The 23,259-nt window shown below is 42.1% G+C and overlaps 1 protein-coding gene across 3 annotated transcripts in view; it reads left to right on the forward strand.

The window, feature by feature from the left end:
* SLC66A2 (solute carrier family 66 member 2) overlaps positions 1-23,259 on the forward strand; it is a 220,284-nt gene that overhangs the window by 108,014 nt on the left and 89,011 nt on the right. For all 3 annotated transcript variants that reach the window (XM_077492319.1, XM_077492317.1, XM_077492318.1), the window contains one exon: positions 21,773-21,989. In XM_077492319.1, coding sequence (XP_077348445.1) covers positions 21,773-21,989 — 217 coding nt within the window. The remainder of the gene's footprint in view (positions 1-21,772; positions 21,990-23,259) is intronic.

Below are 23,259 nucleotides of genomic sequence, written 5' to 3' on the forward strand. Positions count from 1 at the left end.
CCCACACTCCTCCCCCCCTTGCGGATTTTTTTTTTTTTTTTTTTTGTGCGCCCCACGGTGATCCTCTGATCACTGTGCGATGCACTGACTTGTGCCTTTCTGATAGGCTTCTTTTCTTTGTAATGTTTGCCTTTTGGAGCCACCTAGTGGCCTTTTTTATTTTTATTTTTATTTTATCTTTCTTGCCTACTCCTCTTTTCTGCCTGACCTACTGGGCCCATCTCCTGTCACTGATGTTTCTAAATGCCCTGTTTCATGTCCCTCTGTTTACTGTGCTGGGAATGGGTTGCCATACCTGCCACTGTTGTTACTACCTATGCAAGGTTGTTGTGCTGTTCTTTCTCTCTCTTCTTCCTTCTCTTCTCCCCTCCGCCTTCTCTCTGCCTTTACCCTCACACCCCTCCCCCCCTCCCTTACCTCCCCTTTACATCCTCTATTCCTGTTCCTTACCCCAATGGGGTTTGCCCATAGTGTCACTCATCCTATTGATCTCGAGCACCACTTCAATGATCCCCCATGGCTAGTGACGATTCGATAACTTTTGCTTCCTTTAATTGTAGGGGTTTCAACACTCCCGAGAAGCGGAGCCAGACACTTTACCATTTTCACAAACAGCGTGCGAAAATTCTGTTGCTCCAGGAAACACATTTTCGAGCTGGAGCTATTCCGGCACTGCGCAATAGGTACTACCCTCAATGGTTCCACAGTGTTAATCCACAGGCCAAATCCAAGGGGGTATCTGTTGCCTTTCATAAATCTTTTAACCCGGAGGTTCTGGACTCTCTCATAGACGATTCAGGCCGCTATGTATTTTTGAAACTGAAACTAAAAGATTTTCTCTTTACAGTAGCTAACGTTTACGTGCCGAACGTGGGCCAGGCTCGGTTCCTCTCTTCAGTCCTCACCAGACTATCCTCCTTTGGAGGGTCGACTTTTATTGTTGGAGGTGATCTCAATATTGCCCTCTCCCCATCCGCAGACACATCCTCGGGTAAGTCTTCTGTACCTTGTTCCACCTTGACACGTGTTAAATCACTCCTCCATTCCTCCCATCTGGTGGATGCCTGGCGAGTCCAGCATCCCACAGAGAGGGATTACAGTTATTTTTCAGTCTCACACAACTCCTACAGTAGATTGGACCACTTTCTCATATCGCAATCACTTCTAGACACGCCTCTACAAACAGCGATCGGTAACCTCCTATGGTCCGATCATGCCCCCATCTATCTGACTCTAGTCCGCCCCCCTGTTGCCCGCCGGGGGGCGAGCTGGAGGCTTAATGACAATCTGCTGCGGGACTCAGTGTGCGTGGCGGATGTCTCCACAGTCATTAAAAATTTCATAGGTGACCACTCCGCAGACACAACCTCCCCTTTGAACCAGTGGGACACACTCAAATGTGTGATCCGGGGTACCCTCATACAACACGGCTCCCGCCTTAAGAAGGCCCGCGCTCATGACATACGCAAACTCCTTTCTACCATAGCGGACCTTGAACCCCTTCATAAAAAAGACCTGGACCCTACGGTTTTTGTCCAGCTTTCCAACGCCCGCAGAGACTTGCTCCAGCTTTTAGACGCGCACTCCCTGATTGCCAGGGATAAAGCACGGAATCGCTTCTACTCCCTGGCGAATAAATGTGGTAAACATCTGGCCAGAACTATTCACCCTAGACCCCCACGACATTCTATCCCCTTTATCGTCCAATCGGACCTTAGGAAAACGTTTAACACCTCCGGGATATCTGAATCCTTCCGGCAATACTATTCAAAGCTTTATAACCTCCCGCGTGCAAACCCCTCCGACCGGTCCCCCCCCTCTCCCGACCCCACACGGGATTATATTATGGAAACTGCTCTACCCACTATTGATGATGCAGACGCTACGTCCCTAGATGAGCCCCTAACTACTTCTGAATTTCTGCAGGCCCTCAAAGCCCTTAAGGTGGGCAAATGCCCGGGTCCTGACGGCTTTACACCCCGGTTCTACAAGACATTTGCCCCACAACTTGCACCCCTTCTGACAAAGGCCTTTAATTCGGTAGACAGTCTTCACCTCCCCTCCAAGGAATCTTTATCTGCCAACATCTCTATTATCCCTAAACCGGGCAAAGACCCATCCCAATGCAGCAGCTATCGACCCATATCCCTGCTCAATATAGATATTAAGCTATTTGCGAAAGTTCTGGCTACCCGTCTGTCCCCTTTATTGCCTAAAATTATTCATAACGATCAAGTGGGTTTTGTCCCTGGCAGAGAAGCGAGGGACAACACCTCCAAGACGATACATCTTATCTCCCTGATCCAACGTAAAGGCCTGAAAGCTTGCCTTTTATCCTTTGACGCTGAAAAGGCCTTCGATAGGGTCAGCTGGAGGTTCTTACAGCTGTCTCTACAACAACTTGGCCTCGGAGCTCCCTTCATCTCTAAAGTTATGTCCCTATATTCACGACCCTCGGCTACGGTCCTGGTCAACGGTACCACATCAGCCCCCTTTGACATTGCAAACGGTACCCGCCAGGGCTGCCCCCTGTCCCCCCTCCTCTTTGTCATTATTATTGAACATTTGGCCTGTGCCATACGACAAAACCCCTCCATTCTAGGTATCCAAACTCCATCTGCGCATCACAAACTTTCCCTGTATGCTGATGACCTCCTCGTGTACCTTCAGAATCCGCACACCTCCCTACCATCCCTACTCAGAGAATTTCAACGTTTTGGTACCCATAGTAATTTCAAGATCAACATTACTAAGACTGAAGCCCTTAACATATCCCTCGCCCCCTCCACACTGTCCCTTCTAAAATCCAATTTCTCATTTAAATGGCAGACCAAGGGGATTTCTTATCTGGGGGTTATTATACCCTCCAACCTAGCTAACTTGTTTTCCCTGAATTATATTCCCCTGCTTAACCGTATACGGAAAGACCTTGAGGAATGGGGGGGGTCTCCCTTGCCCTGGTTCGGAAAGATTAATATCCTAAAGATGGACATCCTGCCCAAGCTCCTGTATTTATTCCAAACCATCCCCATCCAAGTCCCCAAATCATTTTTCATCTCCCTGCGTTCGTTAGCCATCAGATTCATGTGGAACAGGGGCCTCCCCCGAGTTAAATTTAAACTGCTTACACTCCCGAAGACTATGGGGGGAACAGGCCTCCCTGACTTTGAGACTTACCATACGGCTGCTCTTATGACTCGCATCATAGAGTGGTTCCCCCGTCCTCCTTGCAAGGCCTCGGTGGCCGTTGAACAGGACCTTTCTCCTGTGGATCTCCGAGCTCTTCTATGGGGATACACTCAGGACTACTCTAGTATGACCTCCCTATCCCCATTGACCTTGGCCTCCCTGAAATTATGGTATAAGACAGGGCTAAACACCACCCTTTCCTCTGATCCGGGCCCCCTGACGTCCCTCTTTGATCACCCTGCTTTACCACAAAGTACAGGGGCAGCCTCCCTAGGACCCTTTAGGCGTACGGAGTGGCCGCAAGCTTTTACATTTGTACATCCCTCTCAGGGGACCCCGGTCCCCCTGACAGACTCTGGAGATTGGCTCACGGCCCTACAGGTGTCCGCATTTACCAAACGCCTACACTCCTCCTCTCAAATACACCGCAAGCTTACCAACTTTGAGGTATTGTGCTCCCTCCCAGAAACCCCCAAACACCTGCTATCCTCCTTATATAGCTTACTACAGACTTTAGCGCATGATCAGCTCCCACCTTATACTAGGCTGTGGTCTGCGGATTTGGGTGAAGACATCTCTGTGCCGGATTGGCAAACCTCTTTCCACTTCACCCACAAGTCGACCATCTCCTGCTACTCTCAAGAGAAGAACTATAAGCTGCTGTCCAGATGGTACAGAGACCCTGCTACTTTACACAAAATCTTCCCGTCTACGCCAGCCACCTGCTGGCGCTGTGAAGCCTCAGTCGGAACCTATTTACATGTCTGGTGGGACTGTGAGAGGATCCGCCCCTTCTGGACACAGGTTTTTGAATGTTATAATCTTCTAGCTGATACTCCGGTTCCTATCTCTCCGAAAATTGCATTACTCTCCATACTACCCGGGTCTATTAAATCGCAGAGACAAAGATTGCTTCGTTTTTTTATGTCCTCTGCTAGGCAGCTGATACCTGCTTATTGGAAGACGACGACTACCCCCCCATTGTCACGGTGGGTATCCATTATGAATGACACCATGAGAATGGAGGAGATGTTGGCGCTGGACAATGATACTTACTCCAAGTTTATATCTCAATGGTCGATCTGGCTCCGCTTCTCTTCCTCTGACACTTTAATGGAACAAGTATTGAATGCGTAGGGGCGCTGTGGGCTCTCTCCTACCCTTCCCCCCCCCCCCTACCCGTATCCCTTCCCCTTCCCCCCTTTTTTCCCTCTCCTCTCATCTTGATATCCATTTTTTCCTGTAACACTCTGTTCCTCTTTCTTTTGCTCCTCTCTTCCCTTTCTTTTCTCTCTCTCTCTCTGTCTTCTTCGTAATACTAATTACACGTTGTCTCATGTAGTAACCCATGAGTATTCTTTCCCTACTGTGGCCTTGTGGATCGGGAACAGGCTGTTTTCCTTGTTTTCCAAACTTTCCGACGGGACCGACTGTGGCTGATAGTCGCTAGCCGTCCATTCACAAATGTAGTCCTGTTACTGTTCCTGCTTGTATTTGCCTCATGTCGGTTACTGTCTTGTTGTTTTTTTTTACTTGAAATGTTCAATAAAAATATTTTCAACACTAAAATCGATGTTTTCGAATTGCATTTAAGTACAGTGGCATACTTTTTACTTTTTTTTTTTTTTTTTTTTTGTGCCGTAACAGTTAAAAATGCATGTAAACCTAATGGAACGAGCTTGAGTGTAAGTGAGAGGAGAAAAGAATGTTTTCTATTTTGGCTCCCCCTTGTTGGATCCCTAATCTCCCCTTGCTGGTTTACTTGTGCAGTGGAGATCTGTTTGCAGAGCAGTGCAATACAAATGCAAATCTATCCAGATTTCACACATCAAATAATTGAAAAGCTCAAGGAAGAGGCAGGAAGTGACCATCCAACTTATTTTCAGAGGGTGACTATGTTCATTCTCCAAGGTCCCAATGTAGGAACAGAACCACCCTCTCTTGCTTGCTCCAGAGATGTTCTATGGACTACAGTGTACTTAAAGAATTGCACATGACTACAACTAACATCCATAGCTTGATCCAAACAAACAGAGGGAGAGGTTCTGGTGCTCACAGAGGACATTACAAAAAACTCATAAAGATTAGATTACAGGACCATTGAAGTGGTTGTAAACTTCAATTTCGGACTTGTACCTGTAGATAAGCCTATAATGAGGCTTACCTATAGGTACTGTAAATATCTCCTAAACGTGCAACGTTTAGGTGATATTTACTATACATGCAGCCGAAGACCTCATCCTGTGCCGTAAATTGCGCCTCGCCGTACATGTGCCGGAGTGATGTCATCGTGACTCCAGTCAGTCATACAGCCAGAATCCACAGGCCCGGAAAGAAGATGGGTGAAGATAAAGGCGGCCTCCAAAAATGATGGAGAATTGCTAGAAGGCTTCAGTTTCAGGAACGTTTCACATAGTGTGCTAGTATGGCACATTATGGCTTTACCTTGCAGGTCAGAAAAAAACCCACCCAGCCGTTTACAACCACTTTAAGTAGGACTATTTTTGAGGACTAAAGAATCTTATTGTCACTTTAGTTATTTTATTTTAGATATTTACACATTCATGGAGTCCCGAAATATAGTGGGAGCAACTATGGGCATTGCGGCCCTCATACACTGACCACACTGTTTTTACAACCCTTCTCTCCCATCCCATTCGCTTTGTATTCTTTGAAAGTTTCCCATAGTCTAAAGTGTTCTGTGAATAGGCAAGAGGTGAAGAGGGGCTCAAACTACAGTGTGGTTTGGGGTACAGTATGAGGACCAGAACTCTCCTATTGCAGCACTGGCAGTATAGCGACCGTCCTATGGGCAGTCTTCTCTGGGTAAAAAAAAAAAAAAACTCCTCCCTGCTATAGGCCTCCAGTAATTTCTGCCTAGTGTCTTCAGGAGTATGGACATGTTTTTCTGTAGTCCCACAGCAGAAAAAAACTTTAATTTAAAAGAGGAAGAGCGAGATATAGAAGGTTCACTCTAGTTATATTTGGACATATTGCATTTGTCTTATTTTATTAAAAAAATGAATTTAGTGTCACTTTAAGACATATATTTACACTGTAGCTTAAAAAAACTCTGCTTGAATGGAGCTATAATTTTACAAATGCTGGCACATATAACCGAGATCACTGTTCTTAATAAGCTTGGACGATGTCTTTCACAGCTAGGCAAAGAGTCTGTATACATTCCATGGGAGAGATGTCAGATGTTTGAGTCCTTACAACACACAATGGTCTCAGATTTATTTGGTTTAAAATTGGGTATTGGACTGTTTATAGGGCTATGTTGCCACTATAAAACACGGTTAGCACTTTTTGTCTGCTTGGGTTGATGTACTGTATATTTAAAATTCCTTTGTTTAGAATGTGTGATAAGTTTGGGTCATATAAAAGAAACTTCTTTCCTGTTCTTCTTCCTTTTTTTTTTTTTTTCTGTCCATTCGCATTTCTACTTACCCAGTCTTCTTATTGTATGTTAAGTCCTAAAACCGCTCTGTTAGTTGCTTTCGATTGTCTAGAGCCTGTATACTCACCATGGAAACAGTGATTCGCAAGACTCTGATATTATGTAATAAAACTGTCATTGTAGACTTAAAAATTTTCATATTTCTTATACATACCATATCTTGCTGTGACAGTAATTTTTTAACTAATAAGATTGAAATCCAAAAGCATGATGTGTTCATTTTGGAAGTAGTAGTTTAAGACTGAAATTCACGTATACTGGCTGGAGAAACATGGACTGGGAGAAGACTACATGTCTAAAGGTGGGTACATACGGGGCGAATGTCGGAAGACCACGGGCAGTTAAAAAAAAAAAAGGCATCTGACATTCGACCCGTGTGTATGTTGGTCTGTCTGCTTCTGCTGAACGAGCCTGCTGGAAAACCAGCATCGGCAGAGAGCACTGATCGGAGTGTTCTGGCTGGGGAGATCGCTGAACTATCCTCGCATGGCTGTGAGCTGACCGTTTTTCAGCATCTCTTACAAGAATCGGACAAGGCTTGGACCTTGTAGGGGCACTTTATTGGGCAATATTGAGGAAAGCCAGTGTGTACTTTTAAGCCTTTGTTGGCCCTATATAAGCAATACCGTCTAATTACGGGCCTACAGTTTATGCATTCTGCCCTCTGCTTACAACACAGTGATACACCCGTGGACCTGTGGAGAATTGGAATCAGGAATGCATCTACAAAAATGTTGATTGGATTGTTGTATAAGCCAGGGTTGCTACTTATGTTCTTGCCTGATTGGACATCAAACTGTGTGATGTTTCAATGATGGCGTATTTGAAATACAGAAAAGGCCTTCTGCAAATGCTGTCAACATTTTAAATTAAAATATACCTAAAGAACTTTTTTCATTTTGAATTGGTATTTGGGAACATTTAAAATCCATATCAGTTTTTTGCCATAGGTCTTGTTCAGATTTCCCTTAACCACTAGAGTACAGGGCACTTTCGCCCCCTTCCTTCCCAGACCATTTTTCAGCTTTCAGCGGTCTCGCAATTCAATGACAATTGCGCAGTCATGCTACGCTGTACCCAAATTAAATTTTTAGCATTTTGTTCACACAAATGAAGCTTTATTTTGGTGGTATTTATTCACTAATCCTTTTTTTTTATTTTTTGCGAAAAAAGAGGAAATTTGAAAAAAAAGAAATTTTTTCTTCTATTAAAATAAATCCAATAAAATCGAATTTTGGCATAAATTTAAGCCAAAATGTATTCTGCTACATGTTTTTTGGTAAAAAAAAAATCTGTTAAGTGTATAATAATTGGTTTGTGTGATCACGGCCATATGTATGCAAATGATCATGTACAGATGTTTGCAGGTGATCATGGACATGTGTGCAGATAATCATTGGGACATGTGATTTTAGTGGGACATATATGGGGGACAGATGTTTTTATTATTTGGGGACATTGTTTGGGGACGTGTGTTTACACTAGACTGGTGATCAGTGAGTAAAAAGCTGTAAAAAAAAACATAGCTTATACTCACTGATCACCAGCCGGCTGCAGCGATCCACTCTCCTCTCCTCAGCCACAACTTCCATGTGAGGAGAGCAGATTGCCTAGCAACCGGCTGTTTATATCACATGACAGCTGGAAACGGCCGTTATGTGATCAGGAGGGCCAATCACAGAGCCCTCCTGCTGATCGGAGATGCCCCATGTCCAGGTGACACGAGAGCGCATCAGGATCCTGCCGCTGCACAGGCACGTGTGCGATCCCCCTCCTTCTGTAGGACGTTCCATTCAGAAGGAGGGGGCACCCACCCAGCTGTATATTTGTGCATTGGCTGGGTCGGAAGTAGTTAAAGGGGTTGTAAAGGCAGAAGGTTTTTTTATCTTTTAATGCATTAAGATAAACCTGTGTGCAACAGCCCCCCTAATACTTACCTGAGCCCCATCTTGATCCAGAAATGTTGCACAAGAGACTCTGCTGTCTGGGACTTTCCTCATTGGCTGAGACGGCAACGTGGCACCATTGGCTCCCACTGCTGGCAAAGTCAGTGAGCCAATGAGGAGAGAGGGGACAGGGCCGGGCTGTGGCTGGGCTGGGCTGGGCTGCGGCTCCATGTCTGAATATACAAAGGGCAGCACCTCAGCTCGGGTGTCCCAATAGCAATCTGCTTGCTTTGGGGGGAATTAACAGGAGGGAGGGGCCAGTAACAGCGATGAGGGACCTGAGGAGGAGAAGAGTATCTTGGCTGCTCTGTGCAAAACCACTGCACAGAGCAGATAAGTATAATATGTTATTTTTAATAAAAAAAAAAAAAATAGACTTTAGTATCACTTTAACCTCCTTGTCCTTTAAACACAAGGAAATAAAAGCACATTTTTATGAAGAGGTAAAACTCCACTTAGACAGTTGTTATGACAGATGTCCCCATTGGACGTTTTCCTCACTATTTTTGTTCTGGTGACAACTCAAAATCTTAAATTTTTCTTTAATTTTAGCCCCAGTGAATGCCAGGGCAAATACCCTTAGCAGGGACCTAGAGCACAAAAAATAACAAAAAAATGAACAAACCCCCCCCCCCAAAATGGACAAGAATTTTTCCCCACGTGTTGGTAACAACCAATGCAGTCCATACATACAAAGAAAGCAAAACAAATAAGTTCAGAAATGAAGTTATGTGTAATAAAATGAAATGACACAGTGACAAAGTAATTAGAAGGAAATCCTCCCCCTTGTCATTGCAGATGTTTATTAGCTGGTTCAGTCTCAACTGATGGCCTATAAAAGGTGACTTTGCAACCTTATTATTGCAAAACATACTAATTGCATTGGTTACAGAAGGATTTCTAAACTTCTGAATGCTCCAGTAAGTACTGTTGGGGCCATAATCCAGAAGTGGAAAAAACATAATTTTACCATAAACCGACCACAATCAGGTGCTCCTTGCAAGAATTCTGACAGTGTAGTGAAATCAGTTATCAGAAGAATTGTCCAAGAGCCAAGGACCACTTGTGGAGAGCCTCAAAGACCTGGAATTAGAAGGTACAATGGTTCCAAAGAAACCAATAAGTAATGCACTCAACCGCAATAGCCTGTATGTAGGCTCACCACACAAGACTCCATTGCTGAAGAAAAAGCATGTTAAAGCTTGTTTAAAGTTTGTTGCACAACATTTAGACAAGCCTGTGAAATACTGGGAGAATATCGTCTAGTCAGGTGAGACCACAATTAAACTCTTTGGGTGCCATAATGCATACCATGTTTTGGAGGTCAAATGGCATTGCACATCACCCCACAAACACCCTCATACCAACAGTGAAGTTTGAAGGTGGGAACATCGTGGTGTTGGTGGGGCTATTTTTTAGCATACGGTACTGGCAAACTTCATATCATTGAAGGAAGGATGAAGGGAAAAATGTACCAAGACATTCTTGATATAAATCTGCTGCCATCTACCAGATGAAGATAAAACGAGGGTGGACATTTCAGCAAGACAATGATCCCAAACACAAAGCCAAGGAATCTCTCAACTGATTTCACAGAGGGAAAAAAAGCTGCCAGAATGGCCCAGCCAGTTACCTTACTTGAATATAATAGAAAATCAATGAAAATAACTAAAGATCAGAGTTTTTATAGAAGAGGACCACCAAACCTTTAAGATTTGAAGACTGTGTCTTCAAATCTTAAATAATGGACTGAAATCACACCTGAGCAATACATACAACCAGTTTCTCCATACAGGAGTTGTCTTGAAGCTGTCATTACCAACAAAGGATTTTGTACGAAGTATTAAATACATTTCAGTTAGCGGGTTTAATACTTTTTCCCTGTGTCATTCAATTTTATTACACATAACATTATTTCTGAACGTATTTGTTTTTTTTTTGTTTTTTTGTATGTATGAATTGCAATTGAATGAGTTGTTACCGACCATATGGTGAAAATTTCAGACAAAGAGTGAGAGATTTATTTTTATTTTATTTTTTTTAACCACTTCGCACCCACGCTATAGCCAAAAGATGGCTATAGCGCAGAAGCTAACTGCCGAGATGGCGTCCCTGGATGTCCTCCTGTTTACTTCCGCAATGCGCACTCCCGCGAGCGAGCATCGGGGAAGTTCTGTGCTGGCCGTGTCCCTTGGACACAGCAAGTCACAGATCACTGTAAATGGCCAATCACAGCGGCTGTTTACAGCACGATTGGCGTGTCCAATGAGAGATGATCTCATATGTAACATATGAGAGCATCTCTCATCGCTGGCTCTCCCTCCTCACACAGAGACAGTGTGTGAGGAGGGAGAGATGAACCACTGAAGAGATGCAGCGGTTAGTGGGAAAAAAAAATAATATAAAAAATGAAAATAAAGTGCCCATCTGTCCTCACTATCATCTGTCCCCACTGCCACCTGTCAGTGCCACGTCATTGTCCTGGTGCTCCAGGGCCTTCAAAAGTGTAATAGGTAGTCAACAAGTTAGATGTGTAATTTATGCTCCTAGAACACATGTTGGTGCTCCCTGCATGTTGGGCCTCTCTGGCCAGGCTGTGGGAAAGTCCCACACATGTGGTATCGTAATACTCAAGAGGAGTAGCAGAATTTTATTTTGGGGCATTATTTGTTGCGTATACATGCCAAGTGAGAGAAATAACCTATTACAATGACAAGTTTGTGGGGAAAAAAAAATCTTGATTTAACTTACAATTGCATGGTCATGCGGCATGGCTCCCAAACAAACAATTGACGTCCTTGTTTTCCCACAAATAGAGCTTTCTTTTGGTGGTATTTGATCACCCCTGCGGTTTTTATTTTTTGCGCTATAAACAAAAATAGAGCGACAATTTTGAAAAAAACACATAATTTTTTACTTTTTGTTTATAATAAATATCCCCCAAAAATATATATAAAAATTTTTTTTTCCCTCAGTTTAGGCCGGTACGTATTCTACATATTTTTGGTAAAAAAAATCGCAATAGGTAATTTATTGATTAGTTTGCTCAAAAGTTATAGCATTTACAAAATAGGGGATAGTTTCATGACATTTTTATTAATAATTTTTTTTACTAGTAATGGCGGTGACCAGCGATTTTTTTTATTGTGACTGCGACATTGTGGCGGATACATCGGATATCTTTGACACATTTTTTGCCACCAATCAATGCTATACAAATGCATTGATTCCTGTGTAAATGACACTGGCAGTGAAGGGGTTAACCAGGTGGTGGCAGTGTAGGGGTTAAGTGTTCCTAGGGGCGGGTTACTAACTGGGGGGGAGGGGCTGGGCTGTGTGCTAGTGAACACTGATCTCTGCTCCAATCACATGGAGCAGAGATCAGCATCACTTGTTGCTAGGCAGAACGGGGAGATGCTGTTTACAATGGCATCCCCCATTCAGACGCCCCGTGAGATGATCACGGGTATACCCGCAGTGATCGAGTCCACGGGGTCCCGACCGGCACGCGAGCGCGCCACCGGCAGCGCGCACGAGATGGCAGGGCGGCATTTAAAAATGGACGTACCTGTACGCCAATATGCCTGCCCGTGCGCCGGTCAGGAACTGGTTAAAGCAGAACAGTATTTGAGTACCACAAACTGAAAATACTGTTTAATTAATTTTTAATGTTCAAAGTAAACTTGCCCATCCTTCCACGTCTCTCTTATTTTTTTTCAGAAATCACTTTGAAAACCTCTCCCCATGCATTTTTAGTTATAACCCTCTTGCTTAAGGGGCTTATGATTAGTGTAATATTTACTTAGAGGTATCCATCTGCCCTTAGCTCAGGCAGGAGAGCATGCTTGGCTTAGAAAACCCCTCCTCCCAGGTGATAAAAAAAAATGCCCATGAAGACTCTTAGGAATGTATGACATCATTTTGGCCTAGGCAGAAACCAGAAAGCAACTGAAGAAATGTAAAAGAAAAAAAAAAGGGATAAAACAAGTATTGCATATGTTCCTATCTATGCTAGCAGCATAAGGATTAAAAAGAGTTCATATAATTGAGAGAGTTTAGTTCCGCTTTAAAGCCAGAGACATTCAAGCAAGTAGTATATTCAGGAGATCTGCAATGGCAGGCCTATATTTCTGTCTCAACATGTTTCCTTTTAAACCTCACATCCGGTTTTGTGCATTAAGCGAACCAAAAAAAGTTTTCAGACTTTTCTCACCCTAACAAATTTAATTTCAGCCCATTAAATATGAATATTACTTTTCATACAGCCTTTGCAGCATTACCATGCAATGATCTTTGTCCATGAAGTTTTTAATGGCAAACCCCGAGACCAGGGATGCTAGCAGCTGGCTAGGATGGAATTCTCAGATATTCTTTCTATCTCTGTTGAAGAGGCAGAGATGAATGAAGATAATTCTGTGCAGTATTGCCTCTTAGACCGTAATTGAGAGATTTCCTAACATGCCTACAATACTGGATGTATGTGTTGGTTGAAAGCAAGCGCTGTCAAAGGTGATGTCTTTAGTTTCTAAATGATCACATTTCGCCACACTTGGAAAGCTTGACGGAGAATCCATTGAAACACTAGAAATTAGTTGGTGACCAGGTGACACTGCAACAAGACAAGCAAATTGATAAAGACTTTTCCTAATCATTTTCTGAGGTTATTAAATAAAAAATATTCTTTGAATTAAAAATACACTCCAGTCAAAAAAAAATAATTCTCATAGTGCACAGAGCCTTTAGAATTTAGTCCAGGCATAATAACGGCTATAATGCGCCGTGCCACGGCACTCCCTGGTAACCAGTGAAACTCTTGCTCGCCTATTTTCAATACTGGAGAGGTTTTCCTAAACACATGCGTGCATCAGGCTGAGAGAGGAAGGAAATTATTGTGTAGTGGATTCAGTAGACCCAGACACCTTACATTTGTGGAGATCTCAGGAATTTGGTTGCAGTGGATTGCATAGAACTTGGATTAGAATAAACAATGTACTTCTAGAACTTTGCCACAGTTACAGATTTTCTTGGATAGTGTTGGCTGTTCCCGTAGACCTTTTTAGCAGCTATAGAGAATAAGTATTACTCAAATACCTGCACTGACTTTAACGTAGTGGCTATTAGAGGAATGAAAATAACCTTGGGTTGTAAACCTTGCCAGACCCTGAATTGTGTGCAGCAATAAGAGGTCTTTAATCCTATTTCACTGTTTGTTGGAAGGTATAGGATATGCGGTGTGTTGCAATCTACAACATAAGGCCAGGCATACACGGAACAAATTTCTTTCCTGCAGCCACGTGCAACAGACTGTGTTGATGCAGAGATTCCTCCTGCTGAGCCATTATCTTCTCCCGCAAGGAGAAGACAGCGATTATTGCTAGCGGCTATAGCAGCCGCTCACGATAATTGCAAGAGAATCTGGCTGGCTGGTTGTTCCCAAGTTGGTCGATCAATTAACTTGGTACATTCAGCCTGCCCATTAAAGGTTTGAATTGAGCCATGTATTGCCAGCCTTAGGGCATAACATACAGCACATAACAGTATATGTATTGAAAGTTGGATATACTGTATATAGTAACAAATATTCTGTTAAAAGTATTGCATTACTTCCGGGATGGATTTCTTTGGTGAACATAAAACTCGCTCAGAACCATTAAGCAGAGGAAGTGCTCTGCATATTGTAGGTAGAATACAGATTACCCAAACAATAGTGCCCTGACATCTCAATTGTCTATAGCAGTGATTATTAACCAGGGTTCCTCCAGAGGTTGCTAGGGGTTCCTTCAGCATTCGCCATTTCTGCCTCTCAGATAAGTTCCCAGTAACACCATTGATCTTTTTAGCTATCTGTATGGAGGTAATTCTTCCCAATGACCACAAGTGTAAGGACCATTCTTCCAACTGACCATCACACTATTGTATCATGAGTTGTAGATTTCTAATTTTTAGCAGGGAGACCAGAGAACTATTTCAAGGGTTCCTCTGTGTTGAAAAGGCTGACAAAGGCTGATCTATAGCCTTTGAAGGCCCAACCTGAGGCACTAGGTTTCTATTACATGTCTATGGTCTTTGACTATCCCATCCAGTATGTTTGCAGTTTGACAGTCCTCTGTAGCAATATATAGCAATACATATGCTGAATATAATGTGTTTGCCCCTTTGGTCCATTTTAAGGGCTGCAGTGGAGGCACCCATTCCCCCCCATAAACTTAAAATCTCTGGTCTGTAAGATGCCACCATCAGGAAATGTAATGTTTCAAGCAAGCCTGGATATACACTGTACTGGGACACCTACCTTTACCACACATGAACTTAAATGGCATCTTAGCCCATAGGGTTTAAAGTGATTGTAAAGGATCGTTTTTTTTTCCATTTTTTTTTTAAAATAATAAACGTGTCATATCTCCACTGTGCAGCTCATTTTGCACAAAGTGGCCCTGAACATCCTCTTCTAGGGTCCCCCGGTGGCTCTTGCAGCTCCTCCCCGCATCAGATAACCCCCTAGAAGCGCTCTCCTGAGGGGGTTATCTTGTGGGTGTGTCTGACTCGGCCCACATCATTGGATTTGATTGACAGCAGCGGGAGCCAATGGCTGCGCTGCTATCAATCTATCCAATCAAGAGCCAGGACCCTGTGGAGAGAGGGACAGCGTGTCCCTGCTGAGGAGATGAAGGAGCTCAGGTAAGTAAAATGGGGGGGGGGGGACTGGGGGGCCAGTGACTGCCAGCAGTTTTTTCACCTTACAACCCCTTCAATATTGAATTGGCTCACCTTTGCAACTCTTCTGGGAAGGTTGTCCACAAGGTTTAGAAGTGTGTCTATGGGAATGTTTAACCATTCTTTCAGAAGCGCATTTGTGAGGTCAGGCACTAATGTGGACGAGAAGGCCTGGCTCACAGTGGCTGCTCTGATTCATCCCAAAGGTGTACTATTGGGTTAAGGTCAGGACTCTGTGCAGGCCAGTCACGTTCCTCTACATCAAACTCGCTCATCCATGTCTTTTTATGGACCTTGCTTTGTGTATGTATATAGTGTATGTGCTTTGGGTGAAAAAAAAAAAAAAAATCTCAAAGCTTCAGTGCCTAAAGGAAGAATTTACCCCAACTGTAGAATCAACGCGTTTGTGGATGTGGTCCTTAAAGTCTTCTCAGGTTTTTATAAAATTTATCAGTACTTGACCTGCAGATTGAAAATTGTTTTGCCTAGTAGAACCCCTCTGTCATCCTCGACTCTTCTTTTCTACAGGGGGCTATGCTACAGAACCATTTCAATAACCGTTTGCCACATGCCCATAGTAGTTGTATTGCGATCGGGCAGCAGCTGTAGGCCAGGTGACTTACTGGGCCTTTCTTTCGGGTTTGGGGCGCACATGTGGGCTCACATGCACGCGCCCACTGCCGCATTCCTATGATTGGACATAGCATGCGTTTGGCAGCTGATTTCAGCCAATAATTTTCACTGAAGTCAGCTGATCTTCTGTGGCCAATCACACACAGAGTTCTATGTTTACAAAAATATAGAACTCTGTATTGTGAACAGCGATCTGTCTGCTTTGCAGGAAGAAGAAACTGATATTTAAGTAAAAGCAGCACACATTACACATTGCTAGGCACACAGTTAATCCTTTGATTGCCCCTAGATGTAAACCCCTTTCCAGACACTGTCATTAGTAGAATCCGCTAGTCTGCCTTACAATCGGAGGCTCTCTAAGTCACTGATCACCGCCAATTATCGCTATAAAGTCATAGCTGCATATATTCCAGTGTATATATACCATTGTTTGCTATTCTTTTTGCACAAACCCATTAATATTCACTTTTTGAGTTTTTTGGTAAAAAAAAAAAAAAAAGTATCAGAATACATTTTTGCCTAAATGTATAAGGATTTTTTTTTATTTTTATATTTTTTTTACATTTTGTTTTTTTATTTGGGTATGTTTTATACCAGAAAGTAGAAAATATTGTTTCTCTTCAAAATTTTTGGTCTTTTTTTTTTTTCATTTATATCACAATATAAGCCCCAGTGGTGGATTGAATACCACCAAAAGACAGCTCTATTTATGTTGAAAAAAAATTGATAAAAATGTAATTTGCTTTACAGTATTGCATGACCGCGCAAGTGCCAGTTAAAGTAGCGCAGTGCTGAAAATCAAAAAAATGCACTGGTCATGGAGGGGGTAAAATCTCCATAGGCTCGAGTGGTTAAAACCTAGTGAAATATACTTGCTTCCCAAGTTGTTGCAACTGTAAAAAAAAAATTTGCTAAACTAGTGCATTTTATGTACAATCAGGATGACATATATTCAAGATCAGTGTGTGGGTGTAAAGGTGAAGTTTGAATAGGAAGTCTTTCACATTTTAATTATATCTATTATAATACATCCACGTTGTATAGAAAGTGCCACTGCTTAGTTTACTGCAACTTTTAAAATGAAAATTGGGTAAAATAATACCTGTGAGCTTGTAAGTACAAAATGTTTTTCTTCCTCAGAAAATATACTCAAGTGAGGCTGTGGCTTTTTATTCTTTCAAACTCTGGTTTTGATAATTTTCTACATGGATTGACTTTTTTTTCTCTAAATGGTTAGTGTCAACCCTTATGCTTCCTACATGGCGCTTTCATTTGATACTGTATTTTTTTTATTTAATTTTTTGGGAGATAAAAATAAGGTGAAAGAAAAGGGAAACAAATGTGAAGTTGTTGCTTATGATTAATCAATTTTCTTGTTTTATTCTAGGTAAATAAAACAACTAAACCAATGTGTCATCAATGGCAATAACAATTTTGTTCCCCATTTTATTTTTTCCATTAAAGTTGACCCTTTCTTCTAACATCCAGCATATTTAAATTTGTAAAACGATGACTAAACTGTGGTGTTTATTTATTTTTTTTTTTATATATATTAACATTAAAGAGGAGTTTCCATTAAAAAAAAATTTAAGTCAGCAGCTACAAATACTGCAGCTGCTGACTTTTAATAATCGGACACTTACCTGTTCCAGGGTCCAGCCATGAGTCCCCGCTCGTCCCCCCTCCGCTCGGCGGCGCCGGCATTGCAACTTTGGGCAGCCGGCTGTGGCTTCACAGCCAGGCACCCACTGCACATGTGCGCAATGCACCTGTCACGTGTTCCAAATGACTGACAGGAGGTTCCCTCAACACAATTTGTAATTCCTCTCGCCAGGCCCTATGTTGCTATTGGAATTTACGGTCTGTCAATTCTGCAAATATTGACTGCTTGCCGACCAGTCGCAATACATATACTGCAGCGAGTTGGCTTGTACAGACACTGTAACGTTCCTATATGTCACAACTTTCTTCCGGATCCACTTACGCATGCACACGCACCTTTAAAGCTTGAGCTGCGCTGCCGCACAAGCCAATCGTTGGGTTCCGGGCCGTGTTTTATGGCTGGGACCTGCTGTGCAAATGACAGAGGAGAGCCCTGTGTTGGTAAACAACGCAGGGCTCTCTAGAGACGACAGCGGGTACCTTATTATTTTTCTCCCTGCAAAGCAGGGAGTAAAAACGGCACATTGGTAAGATCAGCACACATTACACATAGGGAACATTGTTAGGCACACATTTAACCCCTTGATCGCTCTAGATGTGAACCCCTTCCCAGCCAGTGTCATTAGTACAGTGACAGCGTATATGATTAGCACTGATCACTTTATTAGTGTCACTGGTGATATCAGTTGGCCCCCCCCAGCATCAGTTAGTATGGCGGGAAATCTGACACTATCACAGTCCCAGTTGCTGATCACTGCCATTACTAGTATAAAAAAAATAATACAGTGGATATATAAAGTCTACACACCCCTGTTAAAATGTCAGGTTTCTGTGACTTAAAAAAATGAGACCGAGATGAAGAATTTCAGAACTTTTTTCACCTTTTTTAATGTGACCTATAAAGTGTACAACTCAAATGAACAACAAACTGAAATCTTTTAGGTGGAGCAAAGTAAAAAAAAAAAAAAAAAAAAAAATTATTTAGTTGCATAAGTGTACACACCCTTAAACTAATACTTTGTTGAAACACCTTTTAGTTTTATTACAGCACTCAGTCTTTTTGGGTATGAGTCTATCAGCATGGCACACTCCCAGTTCCTCTGTTTAGCTTTCTAGCAGAAGCTTGAAGGTTTTGTACCAGTATTGACTGGTATTTGAACTGTTCATAATTCCCCTCTACCTTGACTAAGGCCACTGTTCCAGCTGAAGAAAAACAGTGCCACAGCATGATGGTGCCACCACTATTTTTTATTGTGGATATGGTGTTCCTTTGGTGAGGTGCAGTGTTGTTTTTGTGCCAAACATATCTTTTGGAATTATGGCCAAAAAGTTCAACCTTGGTTTCATCAGGCCATAACACATTTTCCCACATGCTTTTGGAAGACTTCAGCTGTGTTTGTGCAAAATTAAGCCAGGCTTCGATGTTTTTCTTTTAAGAAAAAACATCTTGCCACTCTACCCTATAGCCCAGACATATGAAGAATATGTTCACATGTTCCTGCAGCTCTTTTAATGGTGCTGTAGGCCTCTTGGCAGCCTCCCTTGACCAGTTTTCTTTTCGTCTTTTCATCAATTTTGGAGGGACGTCCAGTTCTTGGTAATGTCACTGTTGTGCCGTATTTTCTCCACTTGATGATGCCAGTCCTCACTGTGTTCCACTGTATATCTAATGCCCTGGAAATTCTTTTGTACCCTTCTTCTGACTGATACCCTTTTAACAATTGAGCTCCCTCTGATGCTTTGGAAGCTCTCTGTGGACCATAGCTTTTGCTGTAGGTTGCTACTAAGAAAATGTCAGGAAAGACCTACTAGAACAGATTAACTTTTTTTTCGGGTTTAGTTGGAGGCACTTTAAATTATGGCAAGTGTGTACTGACTTTTATATAACATGAGTTTGAATGTATTTGCTTAATTCTGAACACAGCTACATCCCAAGTTATAAGAGGGTGTGCACACTTATGCAACCATTTTTTTTATTGGCATCAGGGGAAAGCCTCTTCATTCTGTGCATAACTCTGTATTTCACTTCACTCTGGCAGCAGAATGGTGCACCCGGGAGCGAAGAGCACACAAGTGTAGAGAGCAGGGGAAGTTGGAGTAAATTAGATCTTAAAGTGGGGTACCCCCTAAAAAAAAATAAAAAAAAAGTAAAAGTCAGCAGCTACAAATACTGCAGCTGCTGACTTTTAATAATCGGACACTTACCTGTCCCATGGTCCAGCGATGAGAGGGAACGAAGCCCACCCCTCGTTCTCCACTCACGACGCCAGCATTCTTACTGTGGGCACCTGGCTGTGGCTTCACAGCCGGGCACCCACTGCGCATGTGTGAGCGGCACCAGGCACCATGATACGCCGCACAGTCATCTGGGACACGTGACAGATCCCAGATGACTGTGTGGCGTGAGTGGAAGTGATGTCACCAGCCCGGGCAATGAAGAAGGCAGATGACGAGGGACCCCCTAGCAACAGGCATTTAGAGTTTAGTAAAACATTTTTTTTTTTCCATTTTTTTTTTATTTTTTTTAATGAATTTGAAGCCTTTTTTTTTTTTTGTGGCAAGACCCCTTAAAGCCTGTGTGTTTGTTTTTTAAAGTTTTGTAAAGAATAAGAGGTACATTTTTTATTTTTTATTTTATTTTTTTAAACTCTGTCTAAAGGAAGAAATTTTTGCCCTTCACTTCCTGTCCTGTAAACACAATACAAAGTAAAAGGAAAATTCTCCAAAGTGAGGCAATAATCTTCTTTCCCATCTCAAACTAAAAGTGAAAAAGATTTGGCTTTAGATGCACCTTCTTTCTTTTCTTTTTTTTTTTTTTTTAAGGTTTCTAAACTTCAAGCACAAAAAATAACTTATTACTGCCTACCATTGCTTAGATCTACAATATATAACATTTTTGTTTTTGGGTTTAGATATGCTTAAGTGCACCTGTTGCTTTGCACAATTGATGCATGTGTGGTCAGCGGAAGGACTGCAGTAGCTTTCTATTCTAAACCTTCTGACTTTGAGGATACAAATAATTGACATGACATTAGATATTGAAATGCCACGTGTTTGCCGACTTGAGATCGCTTCCGTTTTTAGTTTAATTAAAAATGGTGTCATTTTTCAAATGGATTTGTAGTGGTTTTCTTGATCAAAATAAATACCATCAGACGTTGAATGTGTAACAAGCAATTATGCAGGATGACCTTGTCCTTTTGTCATTTTCAAGATATTACTTTCTGAAATGGAGTCTTCAGATATCAAATAACAACCCATAGCACAAATAACTTCTGACAGTGGAGATCGATTGTGTTTGAGTGAATACAGACTTGAGAAGTTTAGTGATCTTTAGGTGCTAACTTAATATTTCTTTTTTTAAAGGGACTATTGAAGGCATCATTTAAATATGTATAATGTTTGAACTTTATAATATCTGCTTTCCTAGATCTGCATGCCCGTTTTAATCTACATTTACCAGATAAGTGACCATAGTTGCTTGGTTAAAAAAAAATGGAAGCGTTGGCAGAGGCATTTTCGCCAATAATATATTGGTAATATCCCAAACTCTCATGATTCATATTAAGCCACTGGGGTGGGGCGACAAACACTACCTGTAGTCCATATGATGTAAAGAGGATATAGAACAAGTATTCTGCATGTCTCCTGGGGCCTGCTTCTCATCTGCCCTGGAAATAAGCACTTTCCAGGTCTACATGACAGCAGAAGGGAATGTTATCCTCTACCCAACCCATATGCAGTATATGGTAAAATGGGCCCTTGTGCAGTCTGCACATACGGTAAAACCATCCCTCCATGACAAAAGTTCAAAAGAGTAAAGCAGAAGCTGTGTGAGATCAGGCTATCTCTCTTTGATCTAAGCTCCAGTTGGCACAGGAGGCAGGGAGGGAATTGAGGGAAGACGTGGAGTCGCTACCCTAACTCATCAATGCACATTGTAGCTGGAGATATTGAGCTTTACTTTACTAAAATGAGGAAAAAAATATTCCAAACATTTTAGTATTTTAATTCTGAATGTTATGTATAAGAAAATGATATACAAAAAAGCTATACATTACATTGGGTATCTAATCTATGGTTGTTTTATTGCTGTAAAAATCTTATTTTTGATGTGTTTTTTTTTTTTTTTTTCTTACTCCTCTTGACTTTTTTGTTGTTGCAGATTTTGATATGAACTTCTTCTGGCACTGGAGCAGATTTACAGACTACATGCAGTGTGTGCTGGCATTCACTGCTGTTGTTGGATATATCACCTATCTATCCCTAGACTCTGCTCTCTATGTAGAGACACTGGGCTTTCTAGCAGTATTCACAGAGGCTATGCTTGGTGTTCCTCAGCTGTACCGAAATCATCAGAACAGCTCAACCGAAGGCATGAGGTGAGTGTTATGGTGTTGGATGCATTCTACCTTTGCTTTAACAGCCCATATACCAGGCGTCGGCAACCCGTTGATTACGATCGACCTTGTTGTAGGGTGGGGGAATGCCTCTGCCACCTAGGATTTGCTAGGAGCAGGTTCAGGCTCGCCTCCCAGTGTTCAGTGCGCTGCTCTCCTCTCCTCCGTGCTGAGAGAGGAGGACCGGTGGGATCAGTGCACCAGAACAGGTAGCTGTATCACAGCAGCTTTCCTGCACAGCTCTGCCTTGGGAAAACCCTTGTACCCACCTAGCCCCTCTGTCCACCTGACTCCTCGGTTTGTCTGCCTCTTGCCAACATAGTACAACATGACCATTTCAAACACCCATTAAATGTGCTCCCCCCAGAAATGTACATGTCTTCTCTTCTATCACAATTCCAGAAAACTAGGAATGTATTCCTTAGTAAAGGACAGGAGAGTAGATGGTTACTTTGTCCCAGTGGCTAACTGTGCATTGAGGCAACATGAACTGAAGCATATAACACTCAGGCTGCTTGCTACTTTTCATTTCGTTTCTTCATTCAATTTCCTAAAAAGTCCTTAACCTCTTCAGCCCCGGAAGATTTGGCTGCTGAATGACTGGCTCATTTTTTGCGGTTCGGCACTGTGTCTCTTTAACTGACAATTGCGCGGTTGTGTGACACTGTACCCAAACAAAATTGACACAAATAGAGCTTTCTTTTGGTGGTATTTGATTGCCTTTGCGTTTTTTTTATTTTTTATGCTATAAACAAAAAGACCAACAGTTTTAAAAAACTCAATATTTTTAACTTTTTGCTATAATAAATATGCACCAAAAATATATAAACATTTTTTTTTCCCTCAGTTTAGGCCAATATGTATTCTTCTACATATTTTTGGTAAAGAAAAAAAAATCGCAATAAGCATATATTGGTTTCCGCAAAAGTTATAGCGTCTACAAAATATATTTATAGCATTTTAATTTTTTTATAGTGACTGCGACATTATGGCAGACACATCGGACAATTTTGACACTTTTTTTGGGACCGTTGGCATTTATACAGCTATCAGTGCTATAAAAATACATTTATCACTGTAAAAATGTCACTGGCAGTGAAGGGGTTAACACTAGGGGACGATCAAGGGGTTAACTGTGTTCCCTGGGAGGTGATTCTAACTGAAGAGGGAGGGACCTGACTTGAGGAAGTGACGGATTGTGGTTCCTAGCTAATAGAAACACACAATTTGTCACTGCTCTCAGAACAAAACA

Source organism: Lithobates pipiens, unplaced genomic scaffold, assembly GCF_037356315.1.
Source record: "Lithobates pipiens isolate NorthernLeopardFrog02 unplaced genomic scaffold, aLitPip1_a1.2 Scaffold_19, whole genome shotgun sequence".
Lineage (NCBI taxonomy): Eukaryota > Metazoa > Chordata > Amphibia > Anura > Ranidae > Lithobates > Lithobates pipiens.